At 43.9% G+C, this 23,420-nt stretch overlaps 1 protein-coding gene across 15 annotated transcripts in view; it reads right to left on the reverse strand.

Moving 5' to 3' along the window:
* cacna1da (calcium channel, voltage-dependent, L type, alpha 1D subunit, a) overlaps positions 1-19,936 on the reverse strand; it is a 79,243-nt gene extending 59,307 nt beyond the window's left edge. For 8 of the 15 annotated variants that reach the window (XM_048255642.1, XM_048255639.1, XM_048255638.1 and 5 more), the window contains exons 1-3: positions 19,260-19,933; positions 17,021-17,498; positions 15,179-15,284 (exon numbers count right to left, since the gene is read on the reverse strand). In XM_048255642.1, coding sequence (XP_048111599.1) covers positions 15,179-15,284; positions 17,021-17,322 — 408 coding nt within the window. In that variant the 5' untranslated portion in view covers positions 17,323-17,498; positions 19,260-19,933. Of the gene's footprint in view, positions 1-15,178; positions 15,285-17,020; positions 17,499-17,907; positions 17,966-19,259 lie in introns of those variants that run through there. The other 7 variants (XM_048255644.1, XM_048255633.1, XM_048255628.1 and 4 more) reach the window with 3 other exon arrangements.
* Between the last annotated feature and the right edge of the window lie 3,484 nt (positions 19,937-23,420).

Consider the following 23,420-nt stretch of genomic DNA (forward strand, 5'->3'; position numbering starts at 1 on the left):
CCTTTAAAAGGTCAAACAAAGGCACACACACTCTTGGATTTTAGCCCCAGTGACAAAAGCATATCCTATCATTATGAGGCTATGAGACGCAGCTCATTGGAACAGCCCCGTAGAGCCTGAATGGTGCACACAGAGACATGACTCCCAGAATCCAATATTAATGAGAGAAAATGAATAAATTTAGATGAAGAGCATAATTCATTTTCACATGTGAGTTATTGCATCTCTGAATAGAAAACCCCCCTCCCTCTCTCTCTCTCTCTCTCTCTCTCTCTCTCTCTCTCTCTCTCTCTCTCTCTCTCTCTCTCTCTCTCTCTCTCTCTCTCTCTCTCTCCTCTGTCTCTCTCTCTCTCTCTCTCTCTCTCTCTCTCTCTCTCTCTCTCTCTCTCTCTCTCTCTCTCTCTCTCTCTCTAGTCCTGTCTGGATGGATCAGTCATAGCAGTATGGGTGAGCTGGAGGGTTAAGGGAAGACTGAACACGGTGATGGCCTGAAGCCTCTGTGTGAGTGTGTGTGTGTGTGTGTGTGTGTGTGTGTGTGTGTGTGTGTGTGTGTGTGTGTGTGTGTGTTTATGCCAGAGAGACTGGCATAAATAGTGAAAAAATATGTGTGCCCAGTGTGCTTACAATGCATGTTTGAATGTACAGTGTGTTCACTTGCACACAGACATTAAAGGCATCCAACAGAGCTCACCAATGACCTTGATGTTGACAGACAAATACCAAGAATGCGGAAATGCCATCTCTCCTCTTCTGGCTGCGGCTCCACACACACAGGCCTTTCACCTCCCCCACCTCCTCATCACGCGGAGCGCACAACACGCGTACGCTTTCAACACGCAGCGCTCAGTAACCTGGCAACAACAACATCCCCCTCGTTTCCACGGCGCCTCGTGGCCAAGCCGCCTGTCCTCTCAGGTGCTGAGGAGCATTTCCGGCCCTTGCCAGCGAGGGGCAGCGCGGAGCGTGAGGGAGGGTGACTGGACGACTGGCCCAGGAGGAGGATAAACTACCCCACACTATCTGCAGCTGCAGATCCTGGTGAGTGTAGATCAGCGGGGACGCAAACTGGATTAGAGTCCCCATACATCTCAGAAGCAGCTGCTTAGAAATGCATGTGGAGCCAAAGGCATAATGAGGAGGATGCTGACACACACCGCGCTCCATTTCTTACGACATATTTCTTGTCGCTGTCACGTTTCTCATTTGAAGAGAAATCTTTAGGGCACTTTCCCTGGATTTTAAATCTGTATGACTGATCATCGAACAGCTAAAACGAGATGGCAACACCGCATACAAATGGCAGTCTCTGAATATACACCCTCCTAGTAAAGTAATCACGTAAGAGTACACCTAATATAGAGGGAATTCTTATTTTTTTTACTTTTCACTATTGCCTAAACCTATTCAATCACTCCACCAAGACATAATTAAACATGTAATCAGAAGAGTACATTTCTGCACTCACCTGACACGAGCAGAGTCATTTATCCATTTGACAAACTCTTTTTGGGGATCCTGCCACCTTATACTACTTCTGTCACTCCAAGAACTAGCTTAGTCTTCCCATTCTTTTTAGAGCTTGTGTTTAGCTTCCTGCTACAGTAATAAGCTCAAAGCACACTCACGGCTACTGTGAGCACACAGACACTATGTGATGCAAAGAACACAGATAAACAATGCAGGGAGATTATAATAGAAACATTGTTTGAACGCCTATAAAAGTTCATAATCTATGTAATTATTCTGGCTTCAACAACACAAACAGAAAACAAGGAGACTGAAGAGGGCTCCTAGGCTGTGTTTCTGACAAAAGGAGAGTTTTCAGTTTGACTGCTGAACAAAACAGATCATCACAGGTCTTTTATGGACATCTCTGCGGCCCCTAATTGGGAGGACCTTCAAAGAGCTGTTTGATGTGCATGGACTCTCAAAGATGGCTAATTATGTTAAAATGTACACAAGCATCATCTCTCTCACACACACACACACACACACACACACACACACACACACACTAACACACACACACACACACACACACACACACACACACACACACACAGGAACAGCAGGAGCAACCCTCATATCAAACTGAATGTGACCTTGACTGATGAACACACACAGTTTGAGTGCTGTGCTAGCTCTGCAGCTATCCTAATGGTGACTTACATATACATATTCCACTCCTGCAACTCACATTATATTTTCTCTCTGGTTCAACTCAAGAAAGCCCCCATACCCTCAGTCTACCATTTTCAAAAGCCTAGTTGACAGTCACCAATCTGATTCTGTATGGGTGGGTGGTGGGGAACATGTTGCATGTTGTGTGTATGGATGGGTTTGGTTGGAGGTGAAAGGATATGCTGATCATCTGAATTTGTTTTCCAGTGTCCTGGTAAGAGAGCGTTTGTGTGCGTGTGACAGCAGGTGTTGGGGTGTGTTTATGTGTGTGTGTGTGTGTGTGTGTGTCTGCCTGTGCCTGTGCGTGTGAGGGGTGATGCGCGACTCTGGGGTGACTCAGAGCCTGAGAGCTGATTCACTTATTAATGCCTGAGCACGAGATCACCTGAGGAGAGCTCAGGCCAGCGTGACGATAACAGAAACGCTCCGTCTTTCATGCCTCAGCGCGCTCGGACGGCCCAGCCCCCGCGCAGGGAGGCAACGCTTCCCCCACCCTGGACCAACCAATCACGCCTCCCGGCGGTCACTCACCACCAAACCAAGACCTGCCCATTTCAGGCACCGGCTTCTATTTTTGGTGTAAAACAGGCCTAGTGCTCACACCGCGTGGCACTATCCTCGTTTCCTCTGGAGGTGAGCGCTCAGGAGAGATGGGATGCGGGGATAGAGAGGGCTACCAAACGACTGCCCAGGTTCTGGACACAGGCTCTGATTTCAGTGACCTGATTTAGATGAGCTGAGGCTATGAGCTAATGAGTGGAGGGCTGAGGCTGTCTCACACTCAAGGCCTCTCTCACACACACACACACACACACACACACACACACACACACACACACTCAAGGCCTCCAGCCTTCAAATCACCTCACTCACTGACCACTCCCCCCGTGCGTGTACACACACACACACACACACACACACACTCAAGGCCTCCAGCCTTCAAATCACCTCATTCACTGACCAGCCAGCCACACTCAGATATGCACACATGCGCGCACGCACACACACAGACACACACACACACACACAGACACACACACGCACGCACGCAACAGGCAGAGAACAAGTCTACAAGCATGTATAAATGCAAGAACAAGCACATACACACACACACACACACACAGAAGATAAAGAGCAGTGGGAAGTGGGAGAGGCCAGCCCAAATGAGCAGTTAGCTAAGTGATTAAACACACACACACACACACACACACACACACACACACACACACAGACACACACACACACACACGTGCCATCATCTCAACTGGGGTCGACAGACGCTGCAGCCGGAGCCAGACACAACCACTCATTCAAGTCCACACACACACACACGCCTGCACACACATTAACACATAGACTTCCTCCCAGTCTCCCATGGCCATTTCAACACGGACACACACACACACACACAAACACAGACACACACATATACACACACACACACACGCACCATCAAATGACAGCCACTGTCACTGAACTCGAAACTCACGTAAGTGTGACCATAATCATGAGCTATTTGTCTGTCACTTCCTCCACATCCAGCATGCACACAGAAGGCATACACACAAACACACTTTCCCAACACTCCCAACACAAACAACGCCAATATGTCCCTCTCTGCAGATCTGTGAAGCCTGCTGAGCAATAAACAGTGTGAACATGTCCTTTCCTCCATTTGGAATATTAAATGTCTCCCTCCACAGGCAACAGACTGAACATGCCCCCCTCTCCCCTGGCTGCACTGGCGTAATGTGAATCTCCATCGTCTGCTTTGCTAACAATGAAAGAGCCTCTTGTGTGCCTTCCTCTGCACAGGTAGCAGCAGAGCCCTCCATTCCTCACTCTCTGTGTTCACAGATCAACACAGATGGCAGTCTCGTGGCACACACATGCACACATGGCACTTACGCACATGCATACACACACACACACAAACATACTCACTCACACACACACTCACTCACACACACACACACACACACACATGGCACTTAACGCACGCGCATGGCACAAGTGACACTTCCCCTCAGTGTTGCTGACTTATCTGTTAGACATGGCCAGCATGTATAACATAGATGCTCAGGAGGCATGTTTGCCATGAAGAATGGCAGCTTATTCGAAGAATGACAGGGCAGCTTAGCTGACCTTGGTGTCAGAAATCACCTGATGCTACACAAAAACACCAACGAAGGAACAGACATGACAACATGTTCACATTTAGAGTTGATTCTTTTTTGTCACTTACATTAGCTTACAGTTTACCACATGTGGACAGTGCATCCTGACTAGGGTTGGGCACCGAAACACGGTTCTAATATGGCACCGGTGCCGACACAAACGGTAGTAACTGCATCGAATAACAACGTGGATTTCGGTGCCTCATTTCGGTGCTTAAATAGCGTTATTAATTTATTTATTATTTTTTTATTAGCGTTTTTAATTTATTTTTTTTATACGAGGCATCACTGCATGTCATGCACCATCTCTAACGTCTTGCTCTGATAGTAACACATCCAGATACAGTTAGCTAACATATGATAAACACTGGATGTATAAACCAGAGGGGTGCACCACACAGGCGAGTGGACAGTGTTTGACAGCTTGCGTGAGCCCAAGTAGCTTACTTTAAAGCGATATCGCAAGCTCCTGTGAAAATCTAGCAGTGGGCCTAACTACACACAAGCAAAAGGCTATGAAACAACATCAACAGTAGGCCTAGCCTATATATTACACAATATCCTTGCTAATGCGCTGACATTTGCTGACATTTATTTGAAATGTTATCAGCAAAGTTGTAAGGTGAAAACTTTATTTCACGGTGTGTTTAACAAACATAATGGCATGATATTAATCTTTCATGTGCATGAGGCCCATAGCATCACAATGAATATGAAGATCATGTTAAAAGTTAGCTGGCAAAAACATAAATATGTAGGTTACATACCTGATGTCACTGAGCTGTCAAAGAGGCTATGAAACCATCTCCGTGACGTTATCTCTATTTAAACTCAGCTGACTGGTGTTAGCGCATAGCCATAGTTGCTGTTAAAATGCCTACTAGGCTAGCGCTGGGAATCTAAACACTTCAACACCGACATGTAGCCTAACATGTTCAAAATTACTGCGTGTTATGGGTTAAGACCGTGACTATTTCTTGAAGCATTTTGGAACACACTGAATTAACTGGAAAGTAGAGTCCCTGTTAGATTAGCTTGCTTGCAAATGCCGTTGTCCATGACCTTGCAGTTTTATGGCAAGCGGTTTTAACATTTAACGTTATGGCAAACCGCCTACACTGGGTAAACTTGAAAGCAGAGCTTACCATTGTGTGTGCATGCATGGCAAGCTGTTTTAACATTTAAATGTATTATTAATGAGATATTGATAGTAAATTGAATATAACAGTTCAATTTCATGTTCAAATTTGTCTTATCAATAAAAAAAAAGCAATTCATGCTTTAGACCATTTTAATTTAAAACATTTTAAAATCAAAGTACCGGTTCAGGCACCGGCACCGTTTTAAAAGTATCGATTTAGCACTGGTATCGGATAAAACCCAAACGATACCCAACCCTAATCCTGACCTCACTGAAAACTACTAAAAGATGCCATCTAGACCAGTGCTTTTTTTCTGGGGACCCACTTTTTAAAAATGACAGACCATCGCGACCCATTTCACTTCAGATCTAACATGCAACCACCAATTTTGTTTTAGTCCACAAGTTCTCAAACTTTTCTACCCCCCCCCCCCACCCATTCTACAGTGCCATATCTAGATACGTAATAGCACCTAGGACTGGCCTACTACAACTACTATTAGGGATTGGTAATGCACTGATTCAGTTTCCCACAGTTTTGTACAAACACACAACCTCAGGTTTTCCTCATCCTGCTTTGAACACAGTTGTGTTGCATTTTGAGCACCATCAGCGTGAAAAGTTACCTAAAAGATAACGTTTTAATGCGCATCCGAGAGTTCGGGGATATTCTTGCATGCTACGCAATCGTCACTCTTCAACATAGTAAGCTGTTCCTGTATATCTAAAGAGAGATGTTGTAGGCTACGTTGCGTTGCAGACAAATGGATCCATAACACCGTTCATTCCGATGTAAACATAATAACTCGTCGTTTTATTGTAGCCTATTTCTGGAGGTTTCTTTGGAAAGTTGAATCCGCATTTTTCTCTGGAGTTAAACGTTTGCTTGTTTGTAGGCCTGATACTAAGGCTGTGTACTGATGTTGTGACAAGCTATGTTGTTGTAACAATGTGAAATTAATAAATATCAGAACAAGAGGCTTTTGCGCAATAGCCAAAAGATAATGTGCTTTTACTGTAGCCTAGTAGAGTTTGCGAGGTGGAAAACGAGAGGAAATAATAGCTTTTAAAATGTCCATTTAAATTGTAGCCTAATATAATGCACTGGTGTGCGTTTTAAATCCGAAATAATAAATGTGAGGAGGCTGCTATTAACTTTAAAGAGTGTATCTACAATCGAAACTATCAGCCTATGACGCACATTGAATAGCCATGCCCGGTACACGGATGTCTGCTTTTATGCTTAGTTTTATGCTTAGTTGACAGCATGATAACTAGATTTTAATCGGTCAACGGAAGCAACTGTCTGTTAATGTTCGTCCATAGCAGGCGCCCCACAGAAATGTTTCATTTTGCGAGTGAGATGCACGCTGCCCCCTCTGCGACGCGTTCTCCCCCAGTTTCAGAGGTATTCTAGGGCTGTGGTAAACAAACTATATCTTAATAGAAAACTGATAGCTTTCCTGGTTAAATGGTATAAGCTAGGCTTATTACACAACATAAATTGTGCTGGCGACAATCTCCTGCGACCCACCCGTGGGTCACAACACAGTCTTTGAGAACCAATGATCTAGACCAATAGTGTGTAGTATTTAGCACTCACTCCAAGGTCTCCTGCTGCGCTTTAGCTGTTAACTTATCTAATGTGAATCATGTCCTCGGTACGAACATAATGCAGGCTGCAGGCACAGTGGAGGAGGAGCAAGGTCTCACAGAATAAGTCTCTCTAATATCACATTCAGATTAGTCCTGATCTGTCCTTTACCAAGGGCTACATCAGCTATGCTCACACTGACATCTAACATCGGATTTGTGCACATATTTCAATGAAGTCCAATTGCTTACATGAATTCTGAAAACCAAACCAAGCCTCAATGTGGCTTCTAGATATTTACATTTTTGCAACAATATCAAATTTGTTTTATATGCTTCAGAAGAACATCTGCAACCTGCCTATAGGAACACCTAACACCTATAAGAGTATATATACTTATACTATCCAGCAAAAGGTCGTTTATCTCATTGAAGGATGACCATTGAAGAGGGGGTGGGTGTCACAAAAGATGTGAGGGCATGGGGGATGGGGATTGGAGGAGGGGAATGCTGAGTTTAGCACAAGCACACACACACACACACACACACACACACACACACACACCACAAGGGAGTTGGAAGGTATTGCAGTTAAAATGAAAATAATGGGGTGAAGCAGAATATGTCACCATCATGCAATGACCACCACTTCCTTTACCGGTCTGAATTCCTGTCTTCCTTCTCCATATTTACACCGATAACAACACTCCACTGGACTTTACAGTGGTCAAGTCTCCATATCTGACAGTGATTAGAGTCTTAGGGCTCGTAGGGTCTGTTTCAGGACTCAGGCTGGGCCCAGTTCTCTCCCTAGAGATGTACCTGCTGAGCTCCACTAATGACCAGGGGCTGCAGCTGACGCTATGTGGGCTGTGGCTGGGAAAGGGTGGGGGTGTGCCGCACAGCACTTAGGCTACGTTCAGACAGAGACTTTCTAATGTGGAAACACAGCACTCAAAAAATACTCCATAGAAATGCATAGGGCTAGTTTGTCACGCCAATATGGCCATTGTCTACACATATCCCACCCCTTCCTCGGCAAAACGTCGACATGTGAATACGTTGAGCCAATAATATGGTGTGTTGTGAAGACATCGTGCCAATCATGTGTTGTGATCTCGCCGCTGGAGCAAGATTGGTGTCGTGAAGCCTTGCGCACGCGCATTTCTGCCGAAATGGATGCCCGACGAGTGCCCAAAAAGCGTTGTCAAATGGCCGCCGAGTGGAGGGACTTGCCTAAAAGGACTTTGGTTCAGACTACAGGCAAAATTGGCCCAAATCTGATTTTTTGGGGTCAAGTGACCAGTGACCAGGTTAGACTTCCTCAGAAGTAGTGTGAACACTCAAATCTTGCCCATATCGTGATTTTTTCAAAAATATGTGGTCCTGAATCAGACCCAGGTCTGATTTTTGTCAATGCGGCCGCAGTGTGAACAACCAAGGCGGATTTGATGTGACTTTTACGTCAATCTACATCGACATTTGTCACAATTATGCGCCCGCCGGAGTTATCTGATGTCATTGTTATTGTTCTTTTGCTCATGCAGGTAATTTCAGAACCGCAACAGTTCACACTGGAAGCTGATATATGCCACATTTTAAAAGGTTATGTGAACAGCCAAACAAAAAGCTGAGCAAAATATCTGAATTGAGCATTAAGACTTACGGTGTGACCGTAGCCTTAATGACTAATTTGAACATTTCTGACAAATGACACTCCTTCAGTTACCCTTCGTTATCTTTATCACGTGTCGATACAACTCCTTGGACATGACAGCATGAAAACCAATCAATCTTTTTTTTTTTTTTACAAAAGAAACCCAAGAGAGTGCTACTGAAGGATTAAGAAAACATAAATGACTCAAAGTAAGGTGAAGGTGCTCAAGTGAGAAGGGTAACAATCATCCAAAATAGAAAAGTCCTCGGCACTCTTCATAAAAAAGCCTTTATTACTGCATACGATCCAGCATGTTATAACACGCTTTGACTGTGTAGTGATGTGTTGATAAAGGCTTTGTATGAAGAGCACCATGGATCAGGCAGATGATAATGAGGCATCAATACAGACTGAGTACAAAGATGTGAAGAAATCTATTTGCATCACTAGTAAAGTGTTTTTAGCATTTTATACATCAGAGCCCATAAAAATAATAACTTTTACAGAGGATATGTATCACATATGTACGTTATTAAGCAAGCTTTTATCAGTGCCAACTGTGTTTTTGTTTGTGTTTACATGTATGCCAGCTGTTAACCATGCAAGGTATCATCAAAGATCCTTGATTATTAACTCCGCTTTAACCCTCTCTGGTATCATAATGGAGTCTTAAAAGCATCCAGTAATGGAATCAATTCATTCCAGGGAATTAGTTCATTCCTAGGAATATATCAGTTGGGGAATTCAAATTAAGCTAAATCACTATGGCTAGAGGTTGTTCAGCAGTCAGATGTAAAAGTCTATTCCATGACAATTCTATCTCAAAATCTGACACATTATGATCAGTAAGTCCGCTATGTTTCAGACTTAAGCGGACAGCAGCTTAAACTCAATCCAAATAAAGCTACACCGACATCAGTATAGGAGAGATCATGCCTTTCACAGAGCTAAGGTAACGCGCTGTCAAAGATGTACGCTTGGAAGGAGCACTTAGGGTGAGTATGGCTTGGCGCTCTGTTATGACAATGCTTTTTGAATCATACTGTACAGTAACACAATTGTTGCGAGCGTGCGCTCCATGATACCTGGCTTCCTGTCCTGTGGGCTGCTGGGTAAAGGTTGAGACGGATGAATCACCTTCGCAGTGAAAAGGTCGCCAGGCTGGAGAGCCATGGCACAGCCAGGAGCACTCGGGCCCCAGCAACACAAGGCAGGGGTGACCTTAAAGCACACTCCTGTAGAGTGTGTGTGTGTGTGTGTGTGTGTGTGTGTGTGTGTGTGTGTGTGTGTGTGTGTTTATAGTGTACCTGCATGGGCAATGACATAAGGGGTCACACCCCCTACCTTGTGCTCTGTTCCTGAAGGTCGAGACTGTCTTCCCCTCTCTGATATTAAGAGGTGATTAAACAACAGTGCTCCACCACAAGCCCCTTTATAACTCGTTTTGACACGCAGGAAGCTATAACCCTCTTCAGTGTTCACTCCTTCACACAAGCTGACTGAAAAGGGCTCTTACAAATGCCATTCATACACAGATGGTGAACCTACACAATTGGCATTAAATTCAACAGCTACAGCACTAGCTTGGTGTGTCTTTCACCCATGATGTACAAAGCACCGCTCACAGCTCCACAATACAAGAGAAAATGACACAAATGCCTTACTGCAATGGATTCCCTCATCCAGCACTGAGGCTATAATGAACACCCCCTCAGCCCATTAGGAGATGGCACGCTATCACTCCATGGGCCATGTCAGAGCAGGAGTCTCTGCTACTGAGCCACCAATGGGATGTTAACCATACATTATACAGTATATATGACATCTGGGTAGACATGTGTAGTCTTTCAAAGTATCTATATCAATGCACGTGCGTGAACATGGACACACACACATGCGCACACGCACGCACACAGATGCACACACACACACACGCACGCACACACACACACTTATTTTTGCTGTATGCTCACCAGCACCCTTAATCACAAACAATGTAACCTGACGCCTCCTGCAGCGCTCAGCACAGTGCAGCCTGCATGACTAACCAGTGCAGAGACACTCGGCCTGGAGACAACACACACACACACACACACACACACACACACACACACACACACACACACACCACATGAATGTACAGTGTGTGACCATATGCACCAACATATGACGTTTCAGTGACAGCCTCTCTCTGTCTCTCCCTCTCTTTCTCCCCCAACCCCCATCTCCCCCTCTCTCTCCCCACCCCTCTCTCTCTCTCTCTCCCACCCCTCTGTCTCTCTCTCTCCCCCACCCCTCCCTCTCTCTCTCTCTCTCTCAGTTTCTACCCTCAGTGTCGGGAGTCATGTGGCTGGTGGGCGACCGAACGAGTGAAAAATTTAACAGCTACAAGTCTGGGTGAAATTCACACTGAAAAACCGGATTCCATAATTCATAGTGGCGTTTGGTCTGCCGCTCCCTGGCTGTGTGTGTGTGTGTATGTGTGTTAAAACATTGTTCTCCTGGAAGGCGCAGCCTGTAGCCTGGAACGCGTCTGCCTGTTCAACTTAAGAGCTGGCGGAGAGTTCAGTGCCAGTGTGAGCTAGTGGGAGGTCTCTGTAAAATCCAGTGTCATCTAGTAATGTGTCTCTCACTCTGTGGAAGAGTGTTTGTATGTGAGTGCATTAGGGTGTGTGTGTGTGTGTGTGTGTGTGTGTGTGTGTGTGTGTGTGTGAGTGTGTCAGATTATACATTCTATACAAGTGCAGGTACTACTGCAATGTGGACTGAGGCATATCTGTGCATGTTTGTGTAAAAGGCAGTAAGAATGTAAGAACATAATTATGTGTGGGAGTATGTGGTAGGATGTTGGATGTGTTTGTGTGTGTGAAGACTACAGTTCCCATCATGCCATTTGCCATGCTACTTCCCTAAAGGGGTTGGGACCTCTAGCCTCTCTCCCGATGGTCTCACTTCTGCCCCACCAGGGGAAAACACCTTTTGCTATTTATAACAAGCCTCCACACCTAACGAAGCTTCTCTAACGAGGCTGGGAGGAGCAGGGCCAACACAGCCTCGGAGACTGTACTGGGCACAGCAGTAAAAATCCCACCGGCCCACTCAAAACTCCTGCGGCTGCCACAGGACAGAAAGCCCGTTAGAGCCTTTTGTTCTCCCTGCCACTGTCCTTATCTCTCAGCTCTCTGCACCACTCACTTCTGCCCCCTTCCTCTTTTGCTCTCTCTTTTTATTTCAGTCTATCTCTTCACTCCTGAGCTCAATGGGTTTCTCTCTCTCTCTCTCTCTCTCTCGTTAGTTCTTTCTCTGCATGTTTCTATTAAGGAACACAAGCAACAGATTCATTATCCCTCGACATCTGAAGATACGGAGTTGGTCTTTGCAATGCAAAGTCACATGTTTGTGCGCACTTTCGTGGAGGGACAGGGAGTGACTGAGTGAGACAGACGCAGACCGAAGAATGGAAACTGAGAGGAGGCAGGGGGAGAGCGACTATGCCCTTGGAAAAAGCCTACCAAACTAAATATGTTCAAATAACACCCACAACTGATGAAGGCTAGTCCCCAGGACACTGCAATATGGTCTCCTGGGCCTTGCACACATAACAGTCACAGGGGAGTTTCTGACCGAGGCCCAGTTATTCAGGATCACTTTGATGGCAACTACTGCAGCATCTGACAGCATGCACTGTCTAAAGGGTCTGGGTTTTTCTACCACTGTCATTACAGCTGCGGTATTTCACTTTCTATTCTGAATATTCAAGATATGGTCAGTATGCGTTTCATTCAATAAAACGCTTTAGACTGCTTCTAATTCCACTGCTTGGAAAGTAATTGGTGTTGGCATCTTAGCAGCCAACCACTATGTTCAAAGTGCAGTAGGGTAACAGAATTATCACAATCGCAATATCAACCAACACAATTACCCAATCGCAAAAGCTAAAATAATCGTGCACAATTCATTTTGTCACATTTCTGACTTTTATATTCATTTCATCCTCATTGACTATGCCACTTCTGGTTGGTGGGTGTGCGTAGTGCGTGAGGGACACAGAAATTCTGATTGGTGAGCTTCACAGTCTGTCAGGGGTGCTGTGCTTCTTGTCACCAATCAGGGGTGGCACAAATTAAAGGAACTGAACTGAATCAATTCATTGACATTCAAAAATCATTGCGAATATCAATTGCAATATCTGTCAGAAAAATCTCAACTAGATATTTTCCCCAAATTGTGCCCTAATGTACAGTCGACCAACAGTATCTAACTAATGATATTTGCATTGCCTAAATATAACATGTATGAATTATGTTTGATATCAATACCCATCATCTGACTGAACACAGTATGTGTATGGATAAATCATTCTATAATTACAGCACATACTGTATGTAAGGGATAATGTATTGTTCGCCGGTAATTATCGGCCACAAAGATAGAACTTGATAGATCAGGTGTTGCGTGGCAACGTCTTTTTTTACTTTCGATGAAATTCTATTGCAATAAGCGAACAGACTTCTTGCAGTGTGATATGAAAGACGTTAATCAGAAGCACAAAACCCGTTGCCATTGACAGCGGACATAATATACTTTGCAGCGGTGATTATATAGATTTAACAGACCTCCGAACGTTGGCAAGGCCCGTTCATGTGAATGGAACTTTCTGCAGCACTCTGAAGAGCTGTGTAATAAATCAAAATATTCTATATATAAACATAAACAATAGGGCCCTACACCCATTCCCTTAACCATGCTGTACAACTCATACGAAAATCTCAAATAAGCGTCTTCAGAAACATATTTGTGTAATAGCACAGCAGCTTGGAACACAAGTTCTCAGTCCTCACCCCTCAAAGTCCGTCTCTGCATTCCACCCATCACATACAAACTGTAATGACATTTCGCCAATCAGGAGAGCATTTAATTGTAATTTTCATGAAATAAGAATACTGTTTTTTACACAGCTCAGTGCTGTACTGTGGTCTATTTTGTTTTGTATTCAAATGAGCAGAAGCTTCTGTGAACTTCTCAGTGTCGAATCAATTGCCAATTGTCTATGTCAGTACATTGTATCATTACATATTAATTTAATGGTATTAAGTGCTTAATATATGACAATTAAATTCCAGAACTTATCTAGAACTATGAAACCAGAACTATGATAACAGGGTGAGAATGACCCTTTATGGCCCATCCACACTCCACACTCTAATGATAACTGTAACTATAATAATATGAGCCTTCACATTGACCAATGATGAGGAAAACCAAAATCGTGTTTTGATTGTGATGTCTTTAAAATGGATGTATGGCTAATTGGTTTCTATTGTTCGTGATGACCAATGACAGTGTGTATCACTGCTGTTCTTATGGACTAGAACATTTATTCAAGTTTTAAAGTTACTGTTATAGACACTGTATCAGTGGCAGTGTGGGCAGCTTTTTGCAGTGTGAACATGATGCTATTTGTCACCATGTTCGACATCTCAGACTCTTTGAGAGAAAAACATGACTGAAAAGACTGAGCATTTGATAAGACCTCAAACTCTCCTGCTTTAGACTGCAGAGTTCTTAAGGATGTATTCATCTCACAAGCCATTAGCACGTCATTTCTCCCCGATTCGGAGCAGCTGCCACATCTCGCTTCATATGGATGCAGGCTCATTTTGAACAGAGCGGTGAAAACACTACATCACCCACAATTCATAACAGTGTCAATGCTAAGAGCCATAGAGGCATCGGCATTTCCCAAAATAGATTTCACTCGCACAAAGATCTTTCAAAGCAACAAAGCGGAATTGTCTAAAGTTAACCAATCCGACTAGGAAAAATATTCACAAGGGTTCAAAAAATGCCTCCACAATATCCTTTCCAGGAACCGGCATAACCAGCACAAAAGTCTAAAGAAGACACCATGCTGCTAAGAGAGGTGTGTACAGGGAGGGATATGGTTCTTTGCAGGACATGCAAGTGATACAGCATTTGCACCTAATCAAACACTGACAAAAACACTTTAAGCAAACATGCATGTCATCTGGCCACAACAGCTCATCACTAGCCTGATATTCACCAAACCATAAAGGACGTTCCCGCCCACACAAACTCGCAGTCTCAATTAGAGTGATGTATTCACACTACATTTGAGTAGTAATACTGTAGAAAACATGGCAGTGGCCAAATATTTAGACATTCAGTTCAGTCCAAACAATCCATGCAGAAACTGTATAACCATGTAGTGCAGTTGGAATGGTTTCATAAAGCCAATTAAATCAACAGTCCAGCATCTTAACATCCTAAGCCTTGGCAACAACCTCTGACCCGCAAGGGCGAAAAAAGTCCGGTGCAAACACCAATCCTGATGTAAGAAGCATCCTGAGCATCAGTGGCTAGCATGGAGAGTTGTGAAAGGTCAAAAGGTCAACCAAATGTACTCACCAGGTCATGGTTTGTTGAGTTCGAGTCATCTTCAGGGAAGGGGATGTACACAGCTAAGGCCATACAGTTGGCAAAAATAGCAATCAATATAAAGATATCAAATGGCCTGAAAAGAGAAAGAGTTAAGGAGAACAATACAGAGGGTCCAGCACAGACATGCTATTTACATCATGCAATTCAGTTTGTCCCATTCTAAGCATCCAAAAGCAAGTTAACATAAAGTATAACACTCAGTACAAACACAGCATTGCAAACACACCACGGCACACTGCACAGTCGTGTTCTGCTCTTTATGCAGGAAGGGGATAACTGCTGATACTGAAATAATGCATTGAAATCAAAAACTGACACCCTAGAGTACACACAGGAGTGAAAGAGAAGCTCAGAGAATTACTATGTCTTTCTCCTTGTGCCATAATGGTATTTCAGGATTTAGGACATAGTGACTTTCACTGTGCCTTGGGAGCAACCCAAATGACTTTGTAATACTCCGTCTGAACTATTTGTTGGGCTGATTACACAGGGGACACTTCAGTGGGTAACACTAATGAGAGACACACCGTCTGAATCCACCGGAACTTCTGCAATTATTTTACACAGCCACAAGGATATTTAGCATCGTCAAAACCTTATCAAATATCTCTCCCTCAGCTGGATACTCCCAGCATTGTGTACCTCAAATTGTCCAAATATTTAAAGGATTTAAGCCTCAACCAACACTGTACAGTGCGAATAGCTCAACAGAAGTATATTCTAAGCCTGAGGATACACAGAGGAAATGCTGGATAGCCAGAGGCTATGTCCATGCTGGTGCTATACCTCTGCAGATGTATACCACCTTTGTTGTGTCCTCGCAACCTTCCCACTTTGACAATCAAACTTTGCCTAATTGTGTGTGATGCCTGTACTTGTGTGGTCCTTTGTGAAGCCATTCCCCTCAGATTTGGCTCTTTTATCTCAAGTCAAACAAACTTGAACAACTACGTGCTCTTATCTGATTTTTTTTTTGCCCTGGTATCTGAATGAACTCAATCTCATTATATTCTGCTCTGTCTCCTCACTCACGCAAGCTTCACTGATTTCATTGTTGCCCACAGAAAATGAAAGGTAACCTGTGACGGAGCTAAAGGTAATGACCTATATAAGAACCCTTGGTTAATACACACAGTGCATTCACACGGTGATGCTGCTCATATTCACTATATTATGGACCCTTTCAAGAGAGTTCCATTATCAGCATCATAGTTGGCCCCACAAGACTTCCTTTTTAACATTCCATATGTTATCGTAATGCAGAGGAAGTAGATTGGGGCCCAAATAGAACGTTCAAGCATTGTTTTAGTTTACCTTGTGGAAAGGGTCTATTCCCAGTTAGTGGGTTTTCCTCTCAACTCCTCTCACACAGACCTACACACAGTCAGTGCTAGAGTTTGTCCCAGAACAACAAAGCTCACACAGAAACAATCACCAGAAAACTATCAAATACTCCTGGAGAGAGTTCTAGATTACCACATCACACAAGCTAATAACTGAACTAGTCACAAAAAAAGGTAATCTACTATATCAACAAAACCCTCATTACCTTTAAGTAAAGACCAAAACCTAGACACCAGAAAACTATCAAATACTCCTGGAGAGAGTTCTAGATTACCACATCACACAAGCTAATAACTGAATTAGTCACAAAAAAAGGTAATCTACTATATCAACAAAACTCTCAATACCTTTAAGTAAACACCAACACCTAGACACCAAAACAGCACATAAAGGACAAAAACAGAGAAGACAAAGGACAAACAAATTATAAATGACCCTTGTGCATCTGGGGCCAGAAAAGGATACTTCCACTCCACCAGGCTGATGCAGGCTCGGCGAATGGGATTGTTGAGCTTGAGGCAGAAGAGGGCTCGGGCGGCCCGCGTATTGGCCGTACTGCCCTGTTTCTTGCTTTTGGCATACTGCGCCCGCTTGCGCTGGGCCAGAGAGCCCACCGGTGCCACCGGCGGAGCGGGTGCGGGTACGGCAGCGGCGGGCACCGGGGGCGCGGCGGCGGCTGGCTGGGCAGGTGTGGTGGCAGGGGCAGTCGCGGCCGAGGTGGCGGAGGCTGGCGCAGCAGCTGTGGCAGCAGGAGCAGAGTCGCTCATGGCTGGGCGGGCGTAGGCCTGCGGGCGGCGCCCAGCGGCATGGAGGTGGGTGTGCCAGGGGAGGGTGGCTGAGTGCGGGCACAGGGGCAGGAGTGGGAGCGCGGAGAGGCCTTACCACCGAGCAGCCGGCACGTCACCAAAGACAGGAACTCTGGTGCTGCTGGCATAATTTGCCTCTGAGGAGAAGATGAAACAGACACAGTTATGTAGCTAGAGACCACCGAAAGACAGTAACAAGCAAGTCCATTTAACTGTCCACTCGAGCCTTACACAGCATTGTGGGTGAGAGAATAGTGTGGGGGACCAGAGACCTGTGCTGTAGCCCATACCAGATTAAGTCAAGTGCTGGACTCTTTAAACCCAAGTCTGCTCTCATACTGGTATGGCCACTTCTCTCATAACATCCACCCACAACCATCCTCCCTCGAAACACAAGAAAAAAACACCCAACCTCTCCTTTAACCAATGGCAGCATTTTTGTTTCTTCTACAAAACAGAAGCACAGATGAAATTCCCTTCAGTGCCCATAGACTATTGGCTATATGGTTTATAGTTATAGATATGTCGAATGCTAGAATTCAATACCTAGTGAGAGTTGTGCACAGGACAGAATTACCGGTAAAACGGTTGTTTTGGACCTGCCTGAGACACTGGGTGTCAAAAACACAAACGGATCCAAAAGCACCTCACCAGACCACTGGGCTAGTGCCAGTTTCCTTTCAGTTTGCGAGGATGCTGATGGAACATGGACAAAGTTGCAGGCTTTGGAAAAATCAATGAACGTTGCCTGGTTCTATGAAAATAGAAATATGAAAAAAACTATGAGCGTCGTGGTCCTACAGTAAAGCATTTAACGCCAACCATCCCTGTCCCCGTTCTGTTTACTAGGGGTTTGTCAATAACCCGATACTATTTACAGCACAAAAGAGCCATCACTCGCATTAAAGCATGGCCAAAGATGAGGCTCTAGTCGAACCAAAAACAAACGTATAAGCTGCATGAATTCTAGGCTGTCACTCTAACACATCACTGGTCGAATCAGTTGTGTAAGTCCTTGAACTGCTAGGCCCCGCAGAGAAAGGGAGAAGCTGAAAAAGGTCACATCGCCAGATTTTTTTAACCACAGAACCCGGATACACATTTGACAGCCAATCAGTGGGAGAAAGTAATTATGACCCGCCGTCTCATAAACGCGTTAAGTGTATCACAGTGAGGTATAATAGAAAATCATAGGTTATATGTGTCGTTTTGTTTTGTTTTAATTTCACTTGGAGTTTACACAAATCGACTGCGGAGCGATGCAATGATGCAAACAGCCACTGACATTCCCAAAAGCGATGCCTAACACTTGAACAATAACCACAATAACCTTCATCGCATGTATAGTGTCTCTCCTTGGACAAAAGGAGAGACACAGATGGTTTGGTTAATAATATAGCCTAAATGCCCAAATATTTCGACATGACTACGAGATTATTGTGTCTTTGGAAAACCATCTAACGCGTGGCCATCAGACTATAATGTTCTAGGTGTTCGATATTATCAGATGGTATTGTGGATGGATTTTAATGTGTTACAACGCACCTTTACGACCGTGACCATTCTCGGTTTTTGGCATTTTTACGGCCAGTGGCAGTTAGCTCAGTGCATTTCAAACATTATTGTAAAGCCTTCATAATTTAACACCAAGCTCATGGCATACCATGCAAAGCAAAGGCACCTGAAAACGACCATTTCATAAAATTCAGACGAATGACACCGGTAGAGAAAGCAATGTCTAGAAGCCGATACAGCAACCTAGATAAGTTGGCATGTTTTGTTTCATGATGTAGAGAAGTGGTGATAATTACAATACTTGCCTACACAAAGGAGCATCTATGCAAACCTTAAATATCAAAGAATGTTTCTATTCGCTCGTATAACGGTAACATCCATACCTTTTCTGAAGACTTTGCCGGCAGAGTCAGACGTCTCCGTTCTATCCACTCGATCGCGAAGACGAAAGTCCACAGATTCAGCGACCAAAAATGTCTAGGTCCGGTCTCAATTGTCGAATTAAAATACATCAGCCCACAAGCAGCAGGGACGTATATGCGTTAATAAAGCACTTCCATGTTGATCGCTATGAACAACCGGGAGAGCGCGAGTGCGCACGAGAGCATCCTCGTGTGTCCGCTGCGCTGGCCGTTTCTCGTCACGGCGTCAGTGAACAGTGAAATGAGCACATCACAGCCCAGCTATCTCCCTCCTGGCTCTTCCTGCATGCACAAGCTCTGCTAGTTTACATGACATGACAAAAAGTCGAAGGAAAATAGGCTTTCTTTCACAGAATCATAGTGTTTCTTCATTTAAATCTTGGTTTAGTATATATAATATTAATGTGGACGAATCTCTTAATACATCACTAATAATGCGTCAAAACGTCCTTCGTCATTTACATCAGACTGAAGAGCAGCCAGACCGGATTCATGTGTCATTCGGTTGAACATGAAATTTCTTGATGTTCATTTCACAAGAAGGCCGTATAAACAGAATATGTAGCTAAATTGTCACCGAAGCTCAAGAAAAGGCAACTAAGCCACATTCTAGTCGTTTTGTATATGGCCCACGATTTTAATCCCCTATTTGCTCCTGGCCAATGGTGTAACGTTTGAGTGAGGTTTAGTGTCTGTTATTGCGCCCTAATCTGCTGCAGTCAGTAAATAAAGTTTGGGGAGGAGAGGGCCTGTGGAGTTATACACTCATCGCAGGCGCGAATGCGCTGACCCCTTTACGGAAGGTCACCATGAAACCACCAGCCTATTTAAAAGGGAAATGTAGATCATTTCACGAGGATGTCAGAGGCGCCTGTTTTCTTAATATTTTTTAATCCGCCGTATACGTTTATCCTTCTGGGAGTACAATGGAATTGTTATCAAAAATACTACAAATAATCTCACAAGTGCTGCAAAATGCCCCCGCAGGCTTGGACTGGACACGCAGAAATACCCAGCGGCATGAGGCTATTTAACATATAATACCAAGATAGCAGCTGAATGTGGAACAGATGCCTTCCAGAGTTGGCGCTCGGGGCAGGATCAAATCGTGTAGAATGTGTGTATTGTTGCAGAGGAAACCAATGGCTTTTAGTATTGCATCCTCATTTAAGATTGCTGTATGTGACCTACATCAGAATTGCATAGACCTTTTCTGATTTACATATATTTCACATGTCTGGTAGGGTTTTGTAAAAGCATTTCCATAAATAACATTTCCATTCAGGAGAAGAAAGCCAACAGCATCAACCCTGAGATACCTTCACACTAGCTGGATGTTGGATTACATCTGTTTTCTAGAATATTCCTCTATGCTTTCCATAAAGTATTGGCAAGACCTAGAGGGCTACGTGAAGAAGAATACATTTCAATGATGTAGGCTACTATCCACATAAGTGCATTTTTCTTTACATAGAGAGTTTGAATTTGACATTCTTTTCTACCAGACCAGGCCTTCCAAAATATGCCAATATAGACCTCACAAAATCCAATTGAATCAGTCATTAGATACTCTACTAGTACTACTCTAGTTAGACGTTTGTGAAGACAAATGTGCCATTCACCACAAACAAGAGTTCAGTTCTGCTCCTGCTACACACTTGTGTGTCCTGTCTTTTCAGTAACACGACAGGAAAGCTCTCCTAGTGATACTCCCACATCCTAATCTACCCTGAAAATTAAGCCACTGGTTTCAGTGAACATAAAACAAGTTTATATGAATGCTTTGCAGGCTACTTGTGTGAGCCAAGAAAGCCATCATGTTTAATGAACAGGTTCCACTGTAAATGTGATGCATTGCTAAGAGAGTGGTTTCCTCTCTATGAAGAATCATAGGAGTCCACCATGTGCCCTCACATATCAGTATCCTGTTTGCTGAGTCGGGTGGTTAATTTTTTAGAGTTTGCCTCTTTTGTGTAACACTTCAACTCTAAGCCAACAAACTATGTTCCCTACATTTTGTGCATGTGTGAAATGTGACCGTTCTTTACCTGTGTGTCTGCTCTGTGTGTGTTGAAGCTGAAGGCTCCTTATTCATCTTCCTGGGGGGTTCGAGCGCCGGTAGGACCACTTAAATGCTCACGGCAGGTGCCTTGTTGGAGAGAGAAAGAACCAGAAGGATAAAGCAGATTAGATTAGTTTACCCACGGTGTCTGATTACCAGCCTAGCACCGGATAATGGTGTCCCCTGAACTCACCTCAATTATTTAGCTATCCACAGGGGTGGTGACGGAGGCCACCCATAGCCCATATGCTCCAATAAAGTGCCATTACTCCTTTTCAATGACAAATGATAAAATGGTAAAGATACGGATTTAATGTTTTTTTTCATAGTAATCCAAGTTGTTGGAGTTGCTTGGGCTGCAAGGAATGACATGAGGACAACATTGTTGTCAGTTGATGAGAATAATAATGAAAATAATCTTATGTCATTATGAGTGTAATAATATTTCAGACTTGTCATTATCCCCCTCAGGAGAAAACATCCATGAGCCCTTTAAAGCCCTTTGTTTGTTCACCTCTGAAGGACCAAAAACACAGTTTGGGTTCACATAGCATCCCATCCAGGTGTAACATTGTTTACCTGTCATATTGACATTACTGTGATCAATATAATATTATATTTATGGTAAGCTAACAGGTGTGATTGAGTCAGAATGCTGCTATTGTGAGAGGTTTACTTTGTGATGCATTCTATAATCGAATATGTCTGACCTTCCTCTTGCTTGTGCCTCGACACTGAAATGATTTACGTCGGCCTTGATCATGTCTCTATCTCTCCTGTTCCTGTCCCCACCCCCACCCCCACTCTCTCTCTCTCTCTCTCTCTCTCTCTCTCTCTCTCTCCTTCTCTGTCTGTCTCTCTCTTTCTCTCTCTCTCGCTCTCCAGCATTGAGTTGGTGACCTGCTTTCCCTTCCCTACCTGCCAAGTTGATTTCTGCTGGAGTTATCACGCCTTGGTGGACTGCGGAGATGTGAAGGCTGAGCCCTCCATGCTAGTTCTCCACGTCTGATGAGCCTCTGCAGTTCTTCTCAGCTTTCACACACTGTGTGTTCACAACACGCACTCACATAGGTTACATACATGACAGAGACATGTGCATACGTGCAGCAAATGGCCACGCACTGGGGATCTGGGGATGAACCCTTGAGCCGGCTCCTATTGTGACAGGCAGGGGAAGAAAACAGGAAAAATATATGCAGAGCAGGGAGCTAGAGGCTCCACACACACACACACACACACACACACACACACACACACACACACACACACACACTAGTACTTACATACACACATTATACTCACTGATATATGCATAGCCTTATACTTGTACACAGATTTTAACATATCTAAGCATGCAATCACATACATAGCCAGTTTATCAAGCATACACACAGTCATACTGAGGGAGACAAACACACAGGGAAAGAAACAGCACATTCTCTCTCCTCAGATATCCTGTTTACTCAGAAAACACCATCAGGTCCCCCTCTGGCTGTATCAGGTGTAAACATACACGCATATTACAACACACACACACACACACACACACACACACACACTACAATACTGTTTACACACATTTTCCCACACAACATCCACAATTGCTCACACAAAATGCAAAATGCCTCAAATCTCCAGCAAAATGACACACAACATTCAAAATGTCATAAACACATCTCTAAACAAACATGCGCCTCCCATTATAAAAACGTTTGTCATAATACGACATTTTGGATACACCATGTACACACTGTTGCTCAAAACCTAAAACTCTTCTGTTTTTCATGGGCTTCTATGTATATGTCCATCAACATCTACATAGTCATACAGAGAGAAGTTGAAATACACAGTAAACATGTAAACAATATTGAAACCAAAAATAGTGATTCTTCCAAAATAATGTGCTGTTGTGAATACAGTATTTTATAGCCATCAAGAAAAGAGGAAGCAAAATGCAATACCAGCAGATGTACATGGAGCTTTGAAAAAGCTGATTTTGCCAAAGACAGAAATGATTGTATTTCCAAAGAAAGAAATTACTGTACTTTGTGTGTGTGTGT

The sequence above is a fragment of the Alosa alosa genome, chromosome 10 (assembly GCF_017589495.1).
Source record: "Alosa alosa isolate M-15738 ecotype Scorff River chromosome 10, AALO_Geno_1.1, whole genome shotgun sequence".
NCBI classification, from domain to species: Eukaryota; Metazoa; Chordata; class Actinopteri; order Clupeiformes; family Clupeidae; genus Alosa; species Alosa alosa.